General features: G+C 41.1%; 1 protein-coding gene across 2 annotated transcripts in view; it reads left to right on the top strand.

Annotated features, from left to right (window-relative positions):
- fgd5a (FYVE, RhoGEF and PH domain containing 5a) overlaps nucleotides 1–24,201 on the top strand; it is a 29,981-nt gene extending 5,780 nt beyond the window's left edge. Inside the window, exons 3-21 of one of the 2 annotated variants that reach the window (XM_026306115.2) lie at nucleotides 4,673–4,790; nucleotides 5,772–5,830; nucleotides 6,159–6,189; nucleotides 8,898–9,049; nucleotides 9,608–9,764; nucleotides 14,157–14,247; nucleotides 14,746–14,796; nucleotides 14,967–15,025; nucleotides 15,702–15,773; nucleotides 15,959–16,027; nucleotides 18,366–18,449; nucleotides 18,562–18,641; nucleotides 19,352–19,448; nucleotides 19,686–19,823; nucleotides 20,002–20,104; nucleotides 20,227–20,363; nucleotides 20,908–21,009; nucleotides 21,375–21,529; nucleotides 22,596–24,201. In XM_026306115.2, the coding sequence (XP_026161900.1) occupies nucleotides 4,673–4,790; nucleotides 5,772–5,830; nucleotides 6,159–6,189; nucleotides 8,898–9,049; nucleotides 9,608–9,764; nucleotides 14,157–14,247; nucleotides 14,746–14,796; nucleotides 14,967–15,025; nucleotides 15,702–15,773; nucleotides 15,959–16,027; nucleotides 18,366–18,449; nucleotides 18,562–18,641; nucleotides 19,352–19,448; nucleotides 19,686–19,823; nucleotides 20,002–20,104; nucleotides 20,227–20,363; nucleotides 20,908–21,009; nucleotides 21,375–21,529; nucleotides 22,596–22,632 (1,792 nt within the window). In that variant the 3' untranslated portion in view covers nucleotides 22,633–24,201. Of the gene's footprint in view, nucleotides 1–4,672; nucleotides 4,791–5,771; nucleotides 5,831–6,158; nucleotides 6,190–8,897; nucleotides 9,050–9,607; nucleotides 9,765–14,156; nucleotides 14,248–14,745; nucleotides 14,797–14,966; nucleotides 15,026–15,701; nucleotides 15,774–15,958; nucleotides 16,028–18,365; nucleotides 18,450–18,561; nucleotides 18,642–19,351; nucleotides 19,449–19,685; nucleotides 19,824–20,001; nucleotides 20,105–20,226; nucleotides 20,364–20,907; nucleotides 21,037–21,374; nucleotides 21,530–22,595 lie in introns of both variants that reach the window. The other variant, XM_026306114.2, reaches the window with a different exon arrangement.
- The last annotated feature ends 624 nt before the right edge of the window (nucleotides 24,202–24,825 follow it).

Genomic DNA, 24,825 nt, shown 5'->3' with positions numbered 1-24,825 from the left:
CAGGATTTACTGCAGTGTGTGATAGAGTGAGGAATCACTGTGGTCAGACTGTACCACATAGTCTCGGTCTGTGCCACAGCTTCAGCCACTATGGGCCACAGTTTTCACCCAGACTTAATAAAATAGTTGTGCTTGATGACCTGTGGGTATTCAAAGAGATGGGCCCTTACCAACAGCTCCCTGAGAGGCTTTAGATAATCTATGGGCAAAATGCTTCTACTGCTGTTGCTTTTAATTTCTTGTGGTGTGCTTGGTTTATAATTTAGGTATGGCTTTTAATCACCATTTTATTTTATTTTTTATTTTTATTTTGCAGATTCTGTCTCTTGTATAACAAGTTTGTGAAGACAGGATCAATTTGCAGCCTATATAAACTGTACAGTGTCTTCCAGACATAAAACTCATGGTTACCTCACGTCTAGACATTCTGCAGCAGAACATAATACCATGATTTCCCCACACTTCATTTCCAGCCCACTTTAAACTAAACATACCTCAACTTTACAAACCCTTACCTTGTCCAGTAGTCCCTCACATAGGGCTTATTTTTCTCCCAATGTTATCGATGTGGCTCATTGTCTGCTGGCAATGATGCAAAGAACTTATTTATCCTGTTACCTTGCCTTGGCCACATTTCCTCTGGAGATGCTTCTGTTGCGAGGGCCACTCTTTGGAGTGTCTCTACAGGGCTGGTTTACATTTATTTTAGTGTGAGCGTACTTATGTGTGTATGCGTCTTCTCACATATGTCTTATGTAACCAGTGTAGCTTTTTTGTCCTTGACTTTGTGTATGCATCTTATATTAAACGTCACAGCTTGACAGTGCTGCTGTCCCAGCTGCTGATTATGACAATGATATATTAAGAATGACATGAAGTCAAAACCTGAAGTTTTGTGGTGACTAAATGGCCCAAAAGCACTACCCACCAAAGAACTGTGCCAAAGTAGCTGACATGCAATTTAAAGAGAACTAAAAAACAAACAAAAAAAAAGCTTTGCCACAGTCTTGGCTTGTTTTCACTTGTTTGATTAATGCTTTGCACTGTTCAGGCACTACTTCAGCACAAGCTTTTAGGCTAAGCAAAGAGACATGTTCATTGGAAAGCTACTACAGTGTACAATGCCTGAAGAAAAGGCACACTAATGATTCATCCTGAACCTAACCAAGGTGTTGCACACTAAGTTGCAACTCTGCTGCTTTTGGACAGATGAGGTGCCTGCTAAGCATGTTGTCAGCAAAATTTGCCAAGTAGCCATATAGCAACAAATGAGTGTTGAAAAAGGCATTTCAACAAAGAAAGCACAGGATTTGTGATTGTGGTCAACTTAGAGACCATTAAGTGTTCTTTATGTCAACTTTACAGCAGTAGTGTAGATGTGTTGTCTCTGTGCACATAGTAAACAGTTTATTTAGTGGTATGTTGAGTAAGATACTGCTAATGTATGCAAAAATTGTACATCTCTGGCTGATTCTTGGCATTGTTTTCATTTGAAACAAAATGAACCTCTCTAGAGTGATGGGAAAGCCCTGCCTTGGCCTCTAAAACAACTCCCTCACCCACTGTTACGTTGGTGTTAGTAGTGATGAGGGAGCCACCTTAAGTACATTGTTGTACTGGGTGGTGGTTGTGTGGTGAGGTGGTGGACAGGGTGTGTTGCTGGTTTGCCAGGCTTGGTGCCAGGCACTCTGCGGTCATTGCCAGGTCATCCCCAGGGAGGAAGCGTCCAGCCTAGGAGCTTCCCACCAGCTTGTTTACAGGAAATGCAGGACTAGGGCAGGGCTCTTGTGGGAGGCAGAGAGGTGGACACAGCGGAGGACAGACAGGATAATAAGGGGACGAATGGGTCACCGTGATGGGGTGGAACTTCCCAGACTCTCCCTTGAATAACAAGACGAGGTGTGGTCCTGTCAGGAATGCCAGGTCTGCTGTTATTGTTGCTCCAGTTTGCAAGGGATGCCTCCAGCTCTTCACTTCAAAGTGGTGTTCTGACTATCTTGGTGCAGTTGTACGGAGACTACACAAATCAACAGAAAACACGGGTACAGAAGTTCTAATTCCGTTGGCTCTGAGTCACACCTTTTTGCAATGAACCAAGGCCATTTTCTGTCACATCACAGGTGAGGCAGCAGCAGTCAGAGCACCATCATCTTCACAAATCACTTCATCACACACTGTCACAACAGCTATAAGCTGGAGTACACGTGATCGTCATCACTAAAAGTAGCAAGTAATTTAAAACAGCCCTCATTCTCTTAATTTCCCCATCAGTATCCCAATCTTGTGCAGTTAGCAGTCTAATGAACCTATTCAGCTGCTCCTATTTCCTATAATAGTGCCATTACAAGTGAAAAAGGCCTGTCTGATTGCACCTAATATATATTTTAATACTCAATGTTTAGCTCAATTGAATTACATATTACAAGCATCATCAAATTCTCAGGAGATTGGTGGGGTATAGGTTTTTTTCCCAGACAGTCATTTTGCCCTCCTGTGGATTTGACACAGGAGATTTAACTTTGTCATGTTATAAAAGACATTGCTTTTGGATGGCATAATAGCATTGCCTTAATGGTCTTGTAAAAGGCCTTTATGCATTACCATATTACAAAAACTCATATTCATAGCTTTAAAGCTACAAATGCATGTGCTCGAAAGCAAACCAATCCACTCCCACTTCTGCCTTATCCTGCTTCATTATGCTCCAACCAGGCCTTCACCTACATCCTCATGGTATTTGCTGGCTCAGCTAATGCAAGAATCAGGAGCTTGCCAGGCTGTGAGTCAGCCTTAGTGACATCTTCCAGCTGCTAATTCTAGTTTGAAGCCTCAGTACAAAAGGAGTAGTACAACAAGAACTGCATTCATGAATCGACTGAAAGGCATGAGCTCCCACACTCGACATAGGTCTTCTATGATGGTTTGAAGTACAAGGCTCATTCAAAAACTTTAGAAAGGAATATCTCTGTACTGCTGCCCAGCTGTTCAATCCATCTTTGACAGCTCCTCTACACATTCAAATGTGTAATATGTTTCAGGTTAAAAATAGAATAGCTCTACACATATTAATGTTGTATGAATCCGGGGCTACAAAATAAAAATCACTGAGATTTTACTGCGAGAAAAATGAAGTACATCATTATAGAAATAGAACATTGAGCACAAGCACATTTAAGCAACTGTCCAAGAAAAATGGGCTGTGTTTTAAATAGGATATTATTCCACTTTACCAATTTAAAGTAATTGTTTCAGCTCTCTTGTGTATTTCTTGAAGACATTATTGGTCACAGCCCTCCACTGCAACACAGAACATAGAAACATGTGTGGGCAGATGGTGAAGAGGAGACCATGGGAATCCACAGCACAGTTTTTCTTGGACATATAAAGGAATTAGCCTCCCTTGTACAATAAACCAGAGCTTCAGAATAAGTTCAAAGAAAACCCATCTCTCCAGTTTTCTGTCTTTCCCAACCCCATATTAGGTTGACCTGTCGACTCTGAGGTCAGCCATGAGTAATGGCTCATAGATGCTTTCTTCAGTCCATCCAATAGATCTGACACATGTGTGAACATAGTGAAGTATGAGTGAGTATGTCTGAATGAACATGAAACCCTGTTAACTCTGTTAACCTTTGGTTCTTCTAATAGCTGTCTACTCGCTGCACACACAGGGGGCTCTTTATGAGCTCAGGTCGCACATTCATTATGAAGCAGTGTGCATGTGAATGTGCAACTGAGTGAGAATCTGTCTAAATATATTTGCATTTTTCATTTGCACAATGCAGAAGGTTGGAATTAATGATAATTTTCATTTTCAATTCATCTTTCAATTATTTTCTGGAATATTTTTTATGTAAATTTGTTATTATTAGCATTGTACTTCTATTTAATTGTGGTACATACAGTGCTGTCAGTACTTCCTAATGGAGTCAAACTGTAAGTGCATTTCTACACATTTTGCTGCTCTGCTTCACTCTGCATCTTATTTGTGCCTATGTATCATGTTATGTTGCATACTGCACAAAGATTCAGTCTTTATGTTAAAGCTTTATTATTAGTATAGGGTGGAGCATTTCCATTAATGGTAATACCTGCCATCAGTGCTCTTCCTGTAGGTGTCTTATAGCTGCTTTCAATATGCTCATCCTGACAATGTGGAATTTGTCAGCCATACTGAATGGATCTTAATGGGCCAGAAGACATTAATAATTACCACAGGTAAGATTTAAAGGGATTATATGTGAAATGACATAAAGCGTGGCCCCCTGAGGTAGAGCAGCAGACAAAAGGATTATCGTTGCACGTACACAACTGTGCCATCTGCGAGAGGAATGAATCATGAAAGGGATTACAGTGTGCCTCTGGTGGACACCATGTGAAGAGTGGAAATGTTCAGAGACTCACACAGGAAAAGCAAAAACATATTCACAAGTGACTTGGAATACTGAGAAGATGCTGCTGAACAGATAGTATACAGTAGCTTTTCAGTGTAAATGTACCACATGGAATTTAAATCTTCTATGCTGCCTGCATTGCCCATTAAGAAAATTCAATGTCTTTATGTTTTAAACCAATGTTTTTGAAGACTTCAGGCTGATATACCAATAAACATTCATTTTACTACCAGTGCTTTGGTTTGCTGTATTCCTACTCTGTGTTTTTCTCTTGCCAGTGCCTACACTGAACCGTTCCCAATGAATCCTGTCTCTGCTGGGCTGTCAGCGGACGAGGACCATGGTCGTACCTCAGAGGAGGAAGAGGGTGTTGCGGACCAGAGTTATGATCGACAGGTGATGCATGTGAAGCAGACACAAGTGAAACAAGGGCAGAAAGTGGTTAATTCAGTCATCTGAGCAGCAAAATGTCCCAGCAAATCAACAAAATGGGCAAACATTTCTTGAAGATTTTATTGTATTAATAGGCCTCAGGTCAGGTTTGACATCATACATTAAACTATTAGGAGAAAATCAAATGTTCTGCAGCACATGCATTTATGCACACATTTAGACACATGTGACACTAATGTATCAATATAACTTTTGATTCACCATTGTGCCAGTCATAATGCATTACATCAATCTGCCCAGTTTTCTGTACAGTAAAAGGCATTTTACAGTAGCTCATAGGTGGACCCCATCCGTCCTGCTTCTACCACAATAATATCAGGCCCCACTCCCATCATGTGACATGTGTTTCCTTGTTTTCTTTATTTTCAGAGAAAAAATACAATAAATTAAAGAAACAAAGACAAAAGAAGGCCAGACAGACTGCATCTGGCCTCAGGCACACTTTCATTTAATGGAACTGATTTTATTTTGAGGAAATGAGTCTCAGTGTGCCTTTCATGAACTATTTGTGAAATTCCCCACTTCGGAAAAAATAACACTTACAAATCACTGGTGCCTTTGTGGGTAAATCTTCTAAATGGCTTCAATGTTATGTTTTGGCTTGGATGTTTTGAGACCCTGTGATTAGCCTCTAAATCAATGGGCAGGATTGTTGCCACCACACACACAGCCTCTCATACATAATGCATCTGAGTTTACAAGTCCCGAATTTGAGAAAGGTTTCATGTCTGTGCTGTGCTGTAATGAAATAATCAGTCTTATTTTGACAGCAAAAATCCCCCCCAAAAAAGTGAATTGGGTATTTCACCAGTGTGCTACGTAGCTATTCCTATTAATGTTTGAGAGGAGTAAGTGTCCACAGAGACCCTTTAAACATTAGTTACGCTCATTCATCTTCCACTCTGCTCCCTCCTTGTCACTCAGATTGATGGCCGATCCCGAGCGTTCTACATCGCAAAAGAGCTCGTCGACTCTGAGAGACTGTGAGTGTCCGCACTCATGGATTCCCCTGTTTTCACTCTTCTCTTGTTGTCACAGACAAGCATGGCACATCCAAATCTGGTGTTTTGCTTTTCTCTGGCAATTTTCAACTGTACTTCTGAGCTAATTCATCAATCTGCATGCAGAGTAAATGAGAAAATGATCAAATACACCAACCTTTTCTTTTTCCTGCTACACGTCACGTTTCTTCTGATGTACTTTTCTCATTTTGCAAAACGAAATATTTTAGTATCTTGCAGGAACATTAGCATAATTGTGTAGAAGGCTGTGAATTCCTTTTCTTATGATGTCTCTTGGCTTGTTTTGCAGACACGTCAGCGCCCTCAAGTACCTTCAAGAGGTAGGAAAACCTTTCCTGCCGTGCCATGAATGTGTCATATTACCTTTAAATGTCTCCTGCTTTGAGGCCTATTAAACGTTCTTGAAAAGGAACTGATAACATCGTGTGTCTGTTCCCCAGTCTTTGTCTCCTTCTTTGCTCCTCCCCCTGTTGTGAGACTCTGCTCAGGTTTATCAATGTTGTTGCAGCAAGATCTACTTCCTGGTCTTGACAAATTAGACATGTACTCTGGTGTGGTTGGTTTCGATACGGTGCAGCACGTGCTCACCAGGCGCACTTGCTGATGCTGTTCTTGTATCCTTACACAACAGATACTGTATGTGTAGACATGCAAGGCCGCTGGAGTCTTTTATATTGATACTACTGGTTGAATCGTATACATATTTCCCTATGACCAGGTTGTCCATAAAATAGAGATTCCTCTCAGTAAGGTAACAAATGTCGTGAATTCAGGGCAGAGGATTTAGAGGTGAGCTCTGGTAAGCCTCTGTAGGTCAGCCATGTATCATGACCAACTGTTTGGTTTCATGATTTCTCACACAACGCCTGTCAAAGACCACATTGCTACAGACTTAGGATCAAAGACTAATACTTACTGCAGAAAACAACTTTCAAACTGTGGACATTGAAATAGTTCGAACAATAATTTCCTTTTGATCTCAAAGGAAAATTTAAAGAAAAGTGAGACAGATGATGCCTTTTTGAGAAGCAGAGTTGCTATTATGTGATGGTTCTCAGTATATAAATTTGACAGGCAGAGTCACTGAACCCAGAGAAGCCCATCATTCAGCCTGTACCTAATAACCTTGAATAGGATCATAACGTAGCTGTCTTATGTGTGCCCCCTCAGTGATTTGTGAAGGCCTGCTGTGAATACAAACCCAGTTGCTTTGTGTAATGTGCAATTTGATGCCATTAAAGAGCAGCTAATGTAAATATTATACAATGGACCCCTCTAACGACCATAAATCTGCAAGCTCATCATGATGCTCAATTATACTAATTATTGTTGCCAAAGCACAGACAGGAACATATGCTCCAAGTCGATGTGGGCATCAGTGCATCAGAAGGGACATTTTGACAGCAATTTGCAAGTGTAGCCTGTAACTAGTTTCACTGTAAATGATCTGCTTTCACAAACTCTCACTTTAAAAAGGTACAGCAAAGCCTTGGCTTCTGCGCCTCTCCAGCGTAACCAACTAATTGAATCTTCTTGCCATCTTTCAAAGTCAACACACTGAGGGTTTCTTTTAAAAATCATACTGCATAGAGGTACAGTGTTAGAGTCTTATTACTGTATTTTTCAACCAGTGATCTGTGGAGATGTTAGTTACAGTTTGATTTCGACTAATGTCACGATTAGCATGAAACTGTGTAATTCTGGAAAGTCTCCAGCGGCACATGTAGAAACACAGTTTGGGGGGAAAAAGCTAGAAGAGCCTTAAGTAAGAGGCACACATGAGCTATTGTTCCATTGTTTGATAAGGAATAGCAAGAATACAAAGAATTTCCAAACCCTGTCCCCACATGGGAAGGGAGGCCATGCTCCTCTTCTAAACAACTTTCCCTATAACAGCCTCAACAAATGAGGCTCAGGCTTTTTATTTTTTCTCTTTTGTAACCCATGACCTCTGTACAGATTCTCAGTGCTGAGTTATGACCACACATTGCTGAGGAATTGCTCAGCCAACTGCTGTTGTTGTAATGTTGTTTTTTGACCCGCTTTAGGTGAGACAACTACAGATAAGGTGTTGAAAGGACCAGTACAATGGAGAGTAAATCACCTCTCAAGTCTTGGATCTGAGTGTGTGTGTGTGTGTGTGTGTGTGTGTGTGTGTGTGTGTGTGTGCTTGTGTGCTTGTGTGGTACAGTAGCTGTTCTTCTCTTTGGCAGACATGATGAATGTTAACTTGTATGTGTATGATGAACAGCATGTTGTGAAGTGCCCAGTGCCACTATATTATGTCAGGGTCAACTGGTGTATCTGTGTTTGTGCTTTCCCCAAAACTGGATTAGATGGGTTTCAGATACTTATCCCTTACAGGCATACAGAAGGTTTATATGCAACTCTAGTTTCTTAATCCACAGAGAAAAGTGATTTTTTAAAAGCCACTTCCTAACAGCTCTCCCAATTTAATCTATTTTTTCCTTCGTTTAGTGAGTAGATAAATAAACTCTCCTTTGCTTTTTCTCTCCCTTGTCTCATAACTTCTCATATTAGCCCTCTTAGTCAGTGACACTGCAGCTTTTAATGCCTGCTGCACATGTTTTATGTTTGGTGAATGGATTACAACTGACTTAAAATCGTTGCATATCAGTGGGTTTTTAGGTCCTTGTCTACAGAGAGATAAAAGGGAACAAAACAGCTCTGTGTCATTGAGTACCAAGGTCGTTATGCAACAGCACCTGCAGTGTAACTCCTGTACAAACAGTGCCGCCTTTCCTGAATGCCTGGACAGAACCCAGAGTACTGAGGTGATATGAAAGGAGGGTGACAGGAAGGATGTTTAGGAGGATCCAACCTTCCTTCCTTCCCTTTTTCACCCCTTCTTTATTCCTCATTCCTTTATGCCTTTCATTTCTCCTGTTCTCCCTCCCTTCCTCCTTCCAGCCCCACAACGACTGCCTTCGTTCCTGTCTTTTTTTCTTCTGCAGCACAGCTTTGTCTGTCACCTTACAGTAAATCCTGTTTTCCCTGTATTGTGCAGGACTTCAGGTCAGCAGTGGTTGAGGCGATGGGTGAGGAAGGGGATCGAGTGCTGGGGGAGCAGAGGCTGGGGGAGATACTGGGCGTGCTCCCACAGGTCTGCGCCCTCCACAGCAGCATCCTCACTGAGCTGGAGGAACGCATCAGTCAGTGGTAAGAAACACCACAAACAAAACTGATAGCAGTTCTGTGTCAAATTCTTCTACACCACTGTGGATGTTCAGTTTTCATATAATTGGAAATAGTGGTGTATTTTCACACATGTAGCCACAGTGCACTCACACATTGTACATATGATAGACAGGGACTGAGATAGTAAAGAGAGTTTTACAATGGCAGTAATTAATTCTCCACTCAAGTCACAGCAATTACACTGCTTCAGGAGGATTGTGCAAATTAGAAAGGTCTTTTTTCAGCACAGCTTATAACTGAAGGTGAGTGTTCCCTTCTGTTTTCTGGAGGATGTCAAAAACTATCCTGGAAAATATAGAAAATAATCAAACACGATTTTGTGCTCGAAGCAGACGAAAGAAAATAAAATGTTCCATGTAAAAAGTAAATTACACTTTCACATTCATTCCTGGAATACACTGCACGTGAAAAGCCTAGCTCATCTGTCTGTGCAAGAAGGAACTTTCCTTTTAATGATAACTGTTAACTGTAGCTAAAGTTTTTAAGGAGAATACAATTAATTTTGTGTTTCTTGTGAAGGGAGGAGAGCCAGAGGTTTGCAGACGTGATTCTGTCTCACCGAGAGGACTTCAGTGTGTTTGACACCTACGTCTCCGATTATGATCGCAGCATGTTCTTACTGGAGGAAAGCTGCAAGAACAAACCAGTCTTTGCCAGCATCGTCAAGAAATTTGAGGTAAAACACTGGGCCCGACGGACTAGACCCAGTTTATATATTTTGAAGCTCTGCCTGTTACCCAAAGATCCTCTTCAAAGGGGGGAATAGTGTATTTTGAGAGTCAAATTTAAATTTCAGGTGCACAGTTTCCAATGTTTCTGGAGAGAAGACTTGTGGGTATTTTCATGGAGCAGAGATCAAATTCCCCTGGCACTCACTCAGCAGCTCTCACCCTATATTTCTGTCACCTAGCTTCTAGAGGGAGATAATGGCTTTTCTAAGCCCTCTCTATCCTGCTTCTCTCTAAGGTACTGACCTTTCCACTGTCATGTTCGTATATTTTATACTCACTCAGAACCAAATCCTCACTCTTTGTCCAGCATGAATCTTTTCATTCTTTAAGATCCCTGGAGAGCTGGGAAGTGGGATATGTGTGAGGGGATTAAAATTTAGTGAAGACTCTTTTTAATAGTGCCAGTGGTCCAAAAATCATGTTCAATCAATGCCTTATCCTTCTGAATGTGTATAGCTGGTACCAAGACAGTTTTTTAAGTAAAAGACAGAATATTTAGAGAGCTAGTAAGATCACAGGGATAGTAACAATATGTTTCTCATTTCCATGCAGATATTTCCCAGTCTAAAGAATTGATTCACAGTTTAGAGAGTAGAAACTGCAGCATAGCGGCACCCAGGTTACCCTAGAAAGAAAGTCCACCCATTATCTATACCTGCTTACTCCTATTTAGGGTCACAGGGATCTGCTGGAGCCTATCCCAGCTCTCTTTGGGTGAAAGGCAGGGGTACACCCTGGACAGATCACCAGTCCATCACAGGGCCACATAGAGACAAACAACCTCACTCCTATGGGCAATTTAGAGTCACCAATCAACCTGACATACATGTTTCTGGACTGTGGGAGGAAACCAGAGTACCTGGAGAAAACCCACACAAGCACAGGGAGAACATGCAAACTCCACACAGAAAGGCCCCTGGGTTTCGAACCAGGAACCTTCTTACTATGAGGCAACAGTGCTACTCCAAGCACCAAGCCACCATGTTGCCTAGAAAGAAAGTCTTCTTCTTTTCCTTTTGGCAGCTCCCTTCAGGGGTCGCCACAGCGAATCATCTGACTCCATTTAACCCTATCCTCTGTCTCCTCCACACCCACACCAACTATCCTCATGTCCTCCTTCACTACATCCAAGAACCTCCTCTTTGGTCTTCCTCTAGGCCTCCTTCCTGGCAGTGCTAACCTCAGCATCCTTTTACCAATGAAAGTAAAAATTACAATTATTGATTAATTTAAATAATTTTATGTACTGATTTTTTTTGTTTAATGGGTGTAATGCAGATCAATTAAATAATTTCCCAGTATTTCCCTGTTGTTTATGATGAAGTGTAGGTTTCACCAAGCTACCTATTGATTTCAGTTCCTCTCTACCCAAATTTCCATGTTACTGGTTCCGTGTCGTGAGTGTCTGTCACAGTGGTTTCAAGCATTTCTAGTTTGATAAGAAAAGCGTATGGACAAGGCACCAACTGTCTCAACTCATGAATATTCAGGAGCAGCTGCCCCTTCCCAGAGATACTTTGGTTCTGCCAGACTTTAGTGGAACTAATGTAAAGAGAAAGGAGTAGAGGTAAAAGATGAAGAGATGTTGCCATGCTCAGTAAATAATAACCTGTGGGATCTCACAGCATGTTTTCATATTTGGTCTATGTCAGCTACGAATTTAAAGAACTGAGCACATATTTTTTCTTGCTCAGTGTTTTGATCCGTCATATATTCAGAGGTGGACTCAATAAGATTTTCTCAGTCCACAGGTAGATTCACCAGACTGTCTATGCATATACACTGTATATTGTATTTTCATTTCCTATGTTGATTATAAACTTGTATCCTGGGAGTTTCCCCTCACCCCTCTGCACCAGGACATAGAGGGTGTGTGTGTGTGTGTGTGTGTGTGTGTGTGTGTGTGTGTGTGTGATGGATGCTATGCTTTATCAGAGCATTGTCTTGGGAGTTGCAGGGTGTGTGTGACCCCTCTGTAATGAGGAAGAAGGAGGGCTAAGGGAGAGCAAAGACGATCATACGGGTCACTTGATACACTTTACCTCCCGCTGATAGAGACAACTGTCATTTGTCTGTTGGCTCTGTGAGACCTCATATGTCACTATACTGTGTAGGACTGCAAGGGCTAATGTTTTCACTGAATCTTTTCACAAGTGTTAATTTTTCAGCATTTTCTTTTTCAGACTTAAACTCCTCACTTCCTTCAACACCTTTCTTTCCCCTCCCCCCTCCTTCTCCTCCACCTTGATTGCTGCAGTCTGAAGTCTAGCAGTATAAGTGGTAGTAATTTCATTGTGGATGTGGTGATGACAGTGATGAAGTAGCCCACGGGTTCTGATCAGATCAAAGCTACACCGTTACAGGATTAAAGCCTCCTCTCTACAGACAGTTACAACACTATCTATAAACACTAAAAAATACAATGCAGTGTGTGTGTACATGTATGTATGTGTCATATGTGTGAGTGTGTTTGCAGTGTATGATGTTTTTCAGGGGCTTGTCCATACACAACTAGTTTTATGAAATCTTTTTCCAAAGGGCTCCATTTTGGATTTATATGCATGTCGTGGCCTGAGTTTCTGTAGAAACGAGTGTTTTCTCTTGTGCAAGAAGCCCAGGAGGAGAGGAGGAGGCTGTGTAGCAGGTGGACAGAGAGCGATAGGGAGAGAGAGCAATGGAGTGAATTCCTTGTAAAGGCAGCTGGGCAATGAGGCAGACAGAAGCTAATTAGAGAAGCAGCCTCCTTTACAACTCTCCAATTAGATCAGTAGTGTGTGTGTGTACATGCAGCAAATCAGCTGGCTGTGTCTGAATAGTGTGTTTGTTTTGTCCGTGCATTTGTGTGTGTGTGTGTGTGTGTGTGTGTGCATTTATCTCCCAGCACGAGGCTTCACATGCTCCCTTTTCCCTCCTTGGCTCAGTCACCCAAACAATCCACACTCTAATTATCATCTCTGGAAAACCACTTCCTCCGAACAAATGTCAATTGGATGACAATTTACTAGTAACACTTGAGGAGAGCGGATGTTCTGAAGCCAAGATGGTTTAATAATGGAGAGCTGCTTATTGTTGTACTTGATGCATCATGCAGTGATTAGGAGAGTGAAGGAAATAGAGTCGGAGAGGGAAGTAAGGAGGCAGAAAAGTGAGAAACACAGAAGTTAAGAACCAAAGTTAAGGAGAAAAGGATGCTGAGAGATCAGAGGAAGGAGGAACAGAAACAAACAGGGAAAGTGAGTGTTTGTGAAGGAGTGGCTATTAAAAGAGGCATCAGCTCTCTAGTTATTACTTCTGCACTTCTGCACTCCATGTTGTGATAATGAAGACAAAGAACGGTGTGTTTAACACATCCAATGCCTCCCCTTTCCAGGCCCTATCTGTATTATCTCATCACCAGCCCAAGGTCTGTGTGTGTGTGCTTGTATTTGTGTAGATCTTGAATGTGTGTTTGTCTGTAAGGACTTGAATGCATCTCTGCATGGATTTCTGTGTGTGTGCGCAGTGCAATATGATGAAGATGCTGTTTCCCGCAGGGTGCTATCTGTGCCTCTCTAATGAAGGATAGGACTTCATTGCATTAGAAGGCAATGTGTGTCTCTGTGCGTGCATGTGTGTTTGTGTTTGCGTCCGTGTGTGTGTGTATGTGCCCAGTGCCCCTGCTGCTCTTCTATCGCTCTGGGCATAAATACCTGTCAGAGACAATTAGACCTTGATTGATTTTCTAAAGCGCTCTTTGATTGTGCCAATTTCTGTCCCCTTTCACCTGCAAATGACTGCTCCGAGATGAAAAATGGGAGTTGCTCACGTTTTTTTTTTTTTTTTTTGTGCCTTACAAAAATGCATGAAGGTCAGCCTGTCCGACAGTGTCCCCTTGGTCACTTGTGACCTTGACTTGCAGCATTAAATTTTAGAGCTTACCCTCGGAAGGCACAGAGCTGTGGGTTTGTGGGTTTGGTTCAGGCACACAAAGGGGTTCCCTGTCAGGGCATAATAATGAGAAAGAATTTAATTTTGCTGCAGTTTTAGTCAGCTGAAAGTATCAGATGTCCACAGTGTACACAGTGAAACAATTAAATTACTGAACACTAATCAAATTTTTTTTTTTTCATATAGGATGCCTATGGGGTTGATCTGCCATTCTACTGTGTGCAATTGGGATCAGGATATTAAAATATTTAGAAAAGTTACTCTGAATTATATTAGGGAGCATTAAGTTCAAGTACCAACTCTGTGTGAATGTGACAATTAAAACCTTTACTATATCACTATAAATGACATCCTCTCTGTAAGTCTTCAAAGTCTAAATGTCTTGTTGGTGTGTGTGTTTGTGTCCACAGACACGGGGCCCGGCCGAAGCTGAAATCCCACTGAAACACCAGCTACTGCAGGTCATAGTGCGAGTACTGCAATACCGAATGCTACTGACAGGTACCACACAAACGCATACTCTCTAAAGCGTGTACTTTCTGACGAATAGTGGACACTGGGGCCGCTAGTTGTAATTAGAGGATCAATATAGTTGCTAAAACTTAATAGTAATAGTAGCACATGTAGAGAAGAGCCAGCAGACTGACTCACTTATGTCAGATATACAGCAGGATTTGATGATGCAAACTAACATTAGTCCTTATTAGCTATTGTTCATTTGCCATACACTTCACACACCAAGCCAAGTATGGCTTTAGAAGCAAAAACCTTGAGTGTACTGAAGTCAGCAAAGGTGTGTTTTATTGCTCAATATTTTATACATAATAAAAGAACGGTTCCTTCAAACATTATTTATTCTGGCTTATTATTTTCAAAGTATTAACATAATGTTGTGGATCAGCTGCAGGCACAAACTGCACTCTGACAACTTAGATTTAAAAAACCAGTTTGAAATATTTTCAGTTTTTGATGTTTTTTTTTCTTCTTCATCTTCTCCAGATTATCTGAACAACCTCTCTCCTGACTCAAAAGAATATGAGGACACACAAGGTAGCCTGCGTGCTGGAGCTCTGTGACATTCATACACACACACACACACACATGCATGCTGCAGCTGTTCGACATGTATCAGGGCCTAGTTGTTGAGTCACTGCCACCGAGTGTTGTTGTTGAATTCAGCTGAGCGTAAATCTCTCTTTCTGCCTTTGTTTGTGCTGCAGCTGCCTTGGTGATCGTGTCTGAGGTGGCAGACCAAGCCAATGACAATCTGAAGCAGGGGGTGAGTTTAATCTGGACGCACCCCATGTGTTTACGTGTTTAGCTCCTGTTGAGTTTGACATATTCACAGCCCAGCTCTGCCGTCACTGAGACCCGTCTTTATATTCTGCTTGGCAATGAAAGAGCAATTTTCAAATGGAGATCAAGCGTGAAGAAGTTAGACAGCTGAGGCATTCCTGTGTATCAATCCCTCTTCTAAATGATTATTCTGGAGTGAAGGAGAGGTCTGTGCATCTTTGGTGCTGGCTTCAGCAACTTGTTCATGAGGGGTGAAGAAAGGTGATGTCATCAGAAAGTCCCAGGTGTATTATTACAAAGAGAGCAGTGTAAGAGTGTACATGAATTTACAACCACCCCCCACACCTCCCACTGTCTCGCTCGCCTCTCATTGTCAGGCTCCCCTGTGCCTCCCTTTGGCTTGCTCCTGTTTTTACTCACACTCACATTTTCTTCTCTTTATGTACATGCACGCAGACACACACACACATGGTTGACAGACAGTGGAAACACAGGCCCTCTTTTATCTTTGTATTGCCCACCATTCAGTTTTCAGTATCAGATCTTTCCACCTCCCTCCCTTCCATTCAAGTACAACCAGGGACGATTTCATTCTCTCTCTGCTTCTGTCCATCACTGGATAATCTGCTTCCATCTCTCTTTTCTCTCTTCTCTCTCAGGAGAACTTGCTACGCTTGGTCCACATAGAGTACAGCATGAAAGGCAAGAGGGACCTCCTGAAGCCTGGAAGGGTGAGCACCATGAAGTCGTGTCTGGCCAGCATTACTGTGTCATTATCAAAACACAGCAACACATTGTTCTGTAATGCTTCAGCCTTTGTAGGCGTTTACCGGTTTTTACCAAAGCAGAGTTCATGCCAGCAGTAAATATCCTAACATGTTCTTATGCTCTTTGTCTGTGTTGTTTCTTTTGGCAGATGTTTGTCAAAGAGGGCACACTCATGAAGGTCTCGAGGAAAAGCAGGCAGCCACGGCACCTTTTTTTGGTAAAATTTATTTCCCATGTCACTCTAGCTTTATCACAATATAAGATAATGTAAAGCTAAATATGTAAGTTTGATGTTTTGAAAAATATGCTTATTATTCTTTTAGATTCTTTGCCAGACAGCTGTCTTATTTGTCTGTTAAAAATGAAAGTACAGCCAGCAGGTGATTACTGTAGCTTCCCATAAATACTGGCAGCAGGTGGACACAGCAGCTTTGCTTTCTCTACCTAACTAATTAACGAATAGTATTTTATTTATGTAAAACAAAATGTGGTTTTATGAAGCACTTGCCACAGTCTGCGACATATTCGAGCCTAAGTCTTCATTCGAGCATTAAGGGGATTTTTTATGGTTTTCATTCAAATCAAATTCAATTCTTTTGTCATTTTTCCTCACATATTTTGTGTCTTTGGAAACATTAAGAACTCTGGGTCTCAATGTCTATTCTATTCTTCTCTATTTGAAGGGATGTATGGACATGGTATGGATGGATGGACACTGTGTGTTTGTGATATCAGCTTGTTGATTTTTATGTGACATAAACACATTAGCAATTTGATGAGCCAGCACCACAGCAGATAACACCTGTCATATTATTGAAACAATAATGAAAATAAAGTTAAACGTGATCTGCAAAAATATGGGGGAATGTTGGGTGGAGGTTGGTCTGCAAGGCAGGCGAGGTTGGGCTGGGGGCATGAGGCCAAGGCTGTAAACCCTTAACTAAGCACCACACCCATCCACCTAAGGCCTCCCTCCCCACTCTTCTCCTCTCCACTCTCCTCCTCCCCTCTCAGGACTTGTTTTCCAGGACCCAACTTCCTTACAGGATGTTTGGTGTGGGTCACTGGATGCTGGCTTCCTGTGTATTGGGAGGGGACTGACAGCAAAGTGAAGGCCAGACACCCTGTAGAATGCAGGGGGGAGGAGGGGTGTTGGTGTTAGACAAACACACAGCATGAAATAGAGAAGCCCACTCTATTGTTCGGTGTGCAGTCAGTGCTGCCTCATGTTGTGGATTATCCTTGAGCTGCATGTCCACAGGAATAAGGTTGGCATTTTGGCCTGCACTGTACTATTTGATCAAAGTAGTCTATAAAGTGAAGATAGTCTTTTTTGTTTTGCTCTATTCCATCATTCCCAAGTCCTATCGCACAGGACTGCAGTTGAAATGGACTGGTGGCTGATACTTGCAGGCTATTAGGTTTATATAGCCATTCGCTCCCTTAAAGCAGATGGCTTCAGTGGGTCAGGTGTTATTTATGGGCTTTTAAGGAAAGAGAATCCAAACAACAATGAAGATGAAAGCCATTACTCACCTAAGCCACAGAGAGAACAACCATGTCATGGTCTGAAAGAAGAAAGAAAAGTGGCTTAAATGTGTAAGGGGAGCGATTAGAAGGAAGATGAAGATACAGAAAGCTGCCAGTGGAAAGAGAGAATGAGTGAAAGAATCAGGTGGAGGATTAGATGATGAGATGGAATGCCATTGTTTAAAAAAGTGAATGTTGGATCTGCCAAGGGGTCAATTAGGTACATGTTACGTCTCATCTGGGAAAGCCGTTTGCTCAGGCTGCTAACTTGGCACTTAGTTTGGTTTCAGTGGAAGGAATCTTTCAATAAATGAGCAGAGCAGGGTGGAGCAGACGAACTGCAGTGGCTTTAACCCAGAGGTCACAGGCAGGGCTTGGTCTTGGCTATCATGCACTGTTTTGTCTCCAGCCAGCCAGCCAATGAATCCATAACTGCAGCTGTTTGTGTTGTTGTTGTGGTGAAGGTGGCCGGTCCCACCCAGTCCTGGTTTGCAGTGTAGCCTGGCTGGGTGGGCAAGGGAAGGCCTGGAGCCTGTAGCAGGGTGGAGAATTCCTGGATGCTGCCTTTACAGCCCCAGCGGATGTTTAGAGCACACATTAGGTGTGACCAATGATGTAATTTCTTTTGTCTGGGAAGAAATGAAATACTTCTCATAACACAATAGACCCTCACTATGTTCAGGGGATTACAATACTACTAGACTGATGAGCAAATAAACATTCTTTCGAGTGATGCTTGATTTTGTGGTGTGCATACATGGGAATTTTGTGTTGAGTGCTGAGAAAGGAGACATGATCTAAGTAGCCCAGAAATGGCTTTAAAATAGGAAAAAAATAAACAATGAGACGTTTGCTGCAATTTTAGGCATTTTTGTTGAGGTAACACCCCCACCTTGTGGTGTTGGAGAAAGTTCCAGTTATATTCTCATTTATATTCTCATTTATTTTCTCATACATAATGAACAAATAAGTGACCATAATATACCTGTATACGTCTTATTTCCCTTTTGTGTCTTTTTCATTAGATGAACGATATAATGCTGTACACCTACCCGCAGCAGGATGGAAAATACAGGCTTAAAAACACACTCTCTCTGTCTGGGATGAAGGTTGGCTTTTCCCTTCTCTGATCTTGTCAGCTCATGTCCTACTGTACTTCTCTGTACGCAGTGGGTTTTTTTTTCTGAACTGTCATATGTTGTTGCCCCCTTGCACATACAGGTGGGCAAACCCATCCTGGACAATGTACTCAACTGTCTTAGGATTGAGGTGTCTGACATCACCATTACACTCTCTGCCAGGTGAGCAACTCCCAGACAAACCCCTAAAATGAACAATGTAGGTTTGTTTATGGACTGGCACATAATCAAGTTACCTGTTACTTGACAAAATAGTTTTTTTTTCATTTTTCTTTATTAAAAATAAAAGTTTTAAATAAGGAGAGTTGATTTTTTTTTTTTTATGTGCCAGTTTTCATTTAAAATTTTTTTTGTCTTTTCTTCACATGAAAAGCATCAAAAAAGACATTTGACATTTTCACAGTAAACACTCTGTTGTATCCACTCTGGCTTCACACCAGGAGTGTTAACCCTTACATAGTGCCTCGCATCACACTGGGGCCCAGGTGACCCATAGACTCTTAAACTGCAATACTGAGGAAATGAATATCTGTAAGCATCAGAAAAATGCCAAGCCAGTGCAAACACAATTTACTGTGAAAATACCAAGTAGTGTCAATTTTGATGATCCTCATTCAAAACTTTGATTCTAGTCAATATAATACAGATACATTAAAGCAAAAAGGCATTTTGCTTATTTGTTTTTTGTATTTGTAGTGATTATAGTGTATTTGCAGTTTAAAGTGAAAAGTATATTTTTATACAATTTTGCATTTCAAAATGAAAATAGTCTGAATGGAAGATACACAGAGACGGTTACACTGCTGTGCTCAAAATTACTAGTCTAAAGCCTTTAAAAGGCACTAGGTGTGATTGTCTGTTTATCTCTTTAGCTCAGTTGGAGAGAGGGAGGACTGGTTCCACACACTAAGTCGAGCCATAGCGGACCATGCTGCTGGACTCTGTACATTTGGGGGACCCTGCAGTGAGGTAAGGAAAAGAAATGTAATATTACACTTTATGACAACAACAAACGCTTGTTGATGAAGAAGAAAACAATCTTCTTCTTTGTACAGTAATAATGACTGTCTGTATCTGTAAACAATGAACACTGATTACTGGAAAAATCAATAATGTTATTCAAACCAAAGAGTTGTAAAAATACAGCTTTGTTCTCAATGTCTTCGAATATTAGATTTCAGTATTGTCTCAATCTTGTCTGAACAGGCCCGTGAGAAGTTGTGGATGGCCCTCGGTGAAGCTGCTCCAGTGCATGTGCCAGTTTCTCATGTGATGATGTGTATGAACTGTAGCTCTGACTTCAGCCTCACACTAAGAAGACACCACTGCAACGCCTGTGGCAAGGTCAGATCCATCGCAAGGCCAAAAACTATGGCACTGTGTGTTTGTGACCAGCTTTTACTACAGTTATGTTTTGGTGTCAACTTTTAGGAGATTCTATATTTGAATGTCAAAACAAAAACAATTGAAACTGTCCATCTGTAGTTTGTAAGGTTTCTTTCTATTCTGTCTCTGTGACCAGGTGGTGTGCCGTGCCTGCTCCAGGAACAGATATCCACTAAAGTACCTCAAAGACAGGGTGGCCAAAGTGTGTGACCACTGCTATGCGGAACTCCGGAAAAGAGGTGAATCTTAAATTTCTGTCTGTAAAAGTGTTTGACCAGTGCAGGAAGTGCAGTAGACAAAAACATTTCTTTGATTGTCACTGCTTCTTTAACATGCCATTAACTGTGCGTGTGGTCTACAGGAGGCAGCGTGTCCGGAGCATGTGGTAACACCAGCCCGAGGACTCACCGGGCTAGCCGTCCCCTTTCTGCTGTCTTCCAGAATCTGCAGCCCCCAAGTTTGTGGAAGAGCAGGAAGAGCACTGCCTCTCTCAACCAGGTGGACTACACTTCTCATCTGTTTGTTTCAGTTCTAACATGCATTTGGCCCAGTTTGGTCATTTTGGCCAGATAAGTGTTTTTGGTTAGTTTCACATTTTCTCACAAGTCTTCATTTTCAGCACATTGTGGCACCAAACCTCTTACTGTAAGACCACATAGTATTGTCTTGTGATCAAATGGTGTGACTTACCGTGTAAGCAAAGAAATGTCGAGCCCGGGCTGAGAGTGCCGAAGCCTAACCACTAGACCACCAGGGACTGCAGTATATGCCTGTGGCGTGGTTGTGTGCTGGAATGCCAGGCAATTATGAGCTACTTGTTTGTAGTGATTAACAACTGCCAATAGGGTTCATTTCCTACCCTTATACCCTTTGCTCAGGAACTGAACAAAATACAGGAACACAATGCAGTCATAGTTTTTAATAAATACCAGATTTGTGTAGGTTTTAAGATTCTTATCATATTGTCCAACTCCTGTATCTGCACACGTGTTTCTGTCTGTTTCTGTGCGTCTAATTGTGACTATATCATGACTTTCATCAGGTGTCGCTTGGCACAGAAGGCTCCACCATGAGTGGCAGCCTGCAACGCCGGAAGAAAAGCAAGAGGAAGTGGAAGCGACTGTGGTTTCTCCTCAAAGACAAGGTGCTCTACACCTTCACAGCCCGTGAGGTGAGGGGGCACAGAGTCTCCCACACCAGCCCCAAAACGCTCACACACTGTCAAGATCACTCAAATGCAGAAACAGTTTCTCACAAACTTTGTCTATTCTTCTTCTTCACTCCTAGCCAGTATAGTAAACCAATCTTTCCTCCTGGGCAAAACACTTCATGTGACTAATGAAGGGATTCTCTGTGCTCTCTCTGTTTCTTTCGACACATCCACTTCTGAATGTTGTACTGCTTTGTTCCTCTTCAAGTTGCAAATGCTTGCTATTCCCGCATTCCTGCTGATAGCAAGATCAGGTGTTTTTTAACTTTAGTTTGATGTCTGCACTCTGGTTTCCTCAGGATAAAGTGGCTTCAGAGAGTCTACCTCTGCAGGGCTTTACTGTTAAGCTGACTGAGAGACCAGAGGGAGAGGAAAGCAGCAATGTGTTCCATCTTTACCATAAAAAGACCCTCTACTATACCTTCAGGGCTGATGATCAACATACTGCACGCAGGTTAGCACTGAAGTTGTACTTCATATTTGTGATTTTTGTTCCTCTGCTGGAAATGAAGTGCATATTGCATAGATTCAATAAAAATAAAACATGTTACTTGACCAGGAATCAAACCCAAACAAAAGAGCCCAATCCTAACCAGCCAGGGAGCTGCTAGTGCTTGGCATGTGTGGTATGTGTGACAGCAGGCAGGTATTGACTGCTCTGTGTGCAGTGTTTTGCCTCCATAGGGCACTTTCCTCACCCTCCCACATGTCCTGTATATCTTGATGAAGACAGCTGTCCTAAGTTGCAGTGAGAATGCCTCCAGTAGCTTGGACCTAAAATACTGCTCTGTTTTTATTTCCAATTCAATTCTCTAGGTCTCATATCAACTTTTTTTTTTATAATTATTTTTACTTGTGTACTTTATCTGTGTTGCTGTTCTTTCATGTTCAGATCTCTTGTAGCTGAATCAGAGCTGTACAAAAGGCACCAATTATCATATAAATAAGTCATAAATAAATCAGTTTATTTGGATTGGCTTGTTACTAACGTTCAGCTTCATTATCTCACAGGTTTTTCTTGTGAAATTTAAAAGAGTACTGAGCGAATGTCTTTAAACATACAGTATGTATGGTAGCAAATAAGCAACTCTTATTATAGTGTAGCAAAGCAAATCTTTCTGTCCATTTGCTATGCTATAAAGAGAAATAAAGTATAGATTGGATTGGATGGAAACAATGCATTTGATTTGCTGATAAATACTCTTCTTAAGAGTATTAAGCATTGGGCAAAACCACTCCAAGCAAAGTGTGTTGTACGTTTTTAATGCTGTGTAGCAGTTTTAAAAGGGCACTCCAGTAATTAAGTATTTAATTTCTATAACGTTTGTGGACAACAGCAGAGAGTGAGATATTTTCACTATAGGTTAAGCTTTCTTTTTTTTTCGGGCCATGTAAAAGCCTACATCTTTCAAAGTCCTATGATTAGCTTTCCATTTAAAATGTGTAGACCCCAAAGTGCCTCTATCAGTGCATGTACCATTGTGTTAAAAGGTTTCACATTCCTTTTCCTTGTGTTTCAGATGGGTCAATGCGATGGAGGAGGCTACTGTTTTATAGCACCTGCTCAGTTAAATGAACACGCCCTACTGTCTGGAACTGCTAGAAATCCTTTATGGAGCACAACATGGCTACCTGCAACATCTAAACACAGACCACCAATAGGAATTCATCATGTCTGGCCTGTTGTGGAATAGTACGGGACAGTATAATCACCACTGGTATCTTAAACAAGGCTGCCACCCAGTGGTAGGGTGAGTGAAAGTTGGGAGAGACAGAAGGATGCCACTCTGTGGAAAGGAGACATGGAAACCTGTTTTTCACTGATCCAGCAGAGTTCATGGGAGTAGCTAATAAATTTCTTCAACAAGAAGCCTGAGAGAGAAAAAAAAAGTTGATTCTCTCTGTTTTACCTTTTTAGACGAACCACCCCACTAAATCTGCAGATGTTTCACCTGTATTGTGGTCGTTCTTACCAGAGGTTTCCACTGGAATATTAAAACACTGTTTTTGTTCTGCAGGAGTACCTCACATCACATGAGGCTATAATACATGAGACAGTTTGTGCATCACTTTACAAAAATATGAAAAACAGTGTTCGCTCCATAGTAATATTCACAGCTGATAAAGAGGGAAAATATTTGCCACTGTTTTAAAGAGATATTTGGTATTCTAAATATATATTGTGAAGTATGCACTGCAGATACTGAAGTGAATTATGTGGTCTATTTGTATAGAAATGGTGTTACATGATGTTCTGAGTAAGAGGTCATTTTAATCATCACAGTGTGTGTACATTATTCTTGTGGCATCTTGCATAATCAGACTCTACTATTGAATCTACAAAGCTATGGAATGATCCTCGGCATGACAAACACTCAACACGATTTCTATGATGATGAATACTTTGAAAGAAACTTTGAGGTTAGGTTTTTAAAATGTGTCACACAGTTCTGAAGTGCCATTTGATTTTTTCCAGTTGAATGCAACGCAGTTTGCAATACATGATGAATGTGCCTGAAATGAAATTGTACTCCTTGTTCGTTTTAATGTTATCACAGTACTGTACTACTGTCATTTCTCCAGAAGAGACCTTGATAAATATGCTTTTTATCTACTCTTATATACCTTCTAGTCCTTTGAAGAGTCACAATCCAGGAACATAAGAATATATTATTGTGCCATTTTTAATACCTTTTAAATATAATATACTACTAGATATAATTACATGTTAACTATTTGGACTAAATAAAAACTGCTGAAAAAAAAGCTACTGTCAAACTACCAATAACCTTTCAGTGTTAGAGACTCCTGAGCCGTTCTTGTTTTTGTCAGTAGAGATGACAGTTTGAGTTTCATTCTTCACTGCTGTTCTAACATAATCCATACTTTCTCTTGAATAATCTACCTAAAGGCATTATCTGTCCCATTCAGAAGCTGTACTACATTTGATTCTTCAAATCGCATTTTTTTTTCAAAGCACATTTGTTCATCAAGTACTGTTCAGCTTTTCTACCTGTTTCTTACGGGCCACAGCTATAGTGTTATTATGGATTGTACCTCTTGCAAATAGTGCATTGTAAATTTCTATGTATATAGATATAAAAATAAACTCCTTTAAAAAGTTTACTCAGAGTGCTTTTGCTGTTTTGTAGTGCTCTCTGCACAGAAATCTGTATCTTTATTATAAGTTATAAAGCATAGAATGAGTAGACACAATAACCTAACACCTGTATAAATGAACCAAATCCATCTATGGCTTATAAAAATTACCTTTGTGAAATGCAATGTTCCTGTTTTGTTCTTCTGTTTCTACCAGTATAAGGGCTGACAGAAAGGCATGAACACCTAAAAATATCTAGAATAACACCTTTCACACACCTTTTAATCAGGTCCTGTCTGACTGGACCTCAGTAACTATAATTAGGAACATCACAAAAGCAGTACTTACTGAAAGGCTGCACCCATCCACTGTATTTGTTTAGAGAGATGTTCATGTGCTGTGTATGTCCTGTTGGTGAGTAATTCTTGTTTGACAGTGAAATAAGTGCATGCCAGAGATGTGTGTTTCCATTGTTTGTGGTACAAGTAAACACAGTTTAGTTAAATGTCTCGTCTATCCAGGAGGGGGCAGCAGCAGTATATAAATCCCCAGTTCTGTTTTTTTTTTTTTATGTGCATCATACTTAATAGGTGTTAGGGAAGTTTGGGTGTACTGTTTTGGGTGTATGAAATATCATATCATACCAGTCA

Source organism: Mastacembelus armatus, chromosome 5 (assembly GCF_900324485.2).
Source record: "Mastacembelus armatus chromosome 5, fMasArm1.2, whole genome shotgun sequence".
Classification (NCBI taxonomy): domain Eukaryota; kingdom Metazoa; phylum Chordata; class Actinopteri; order Synbranchiformes; family Mastacembelidae; genus Mastacembelus; species Mastacembelus armatus.
The sequence above is the reverse complement of the archived record's forward strand: the minus strand, read 5'-3'. Positions and strand labels throughout refer to the sequence as shown.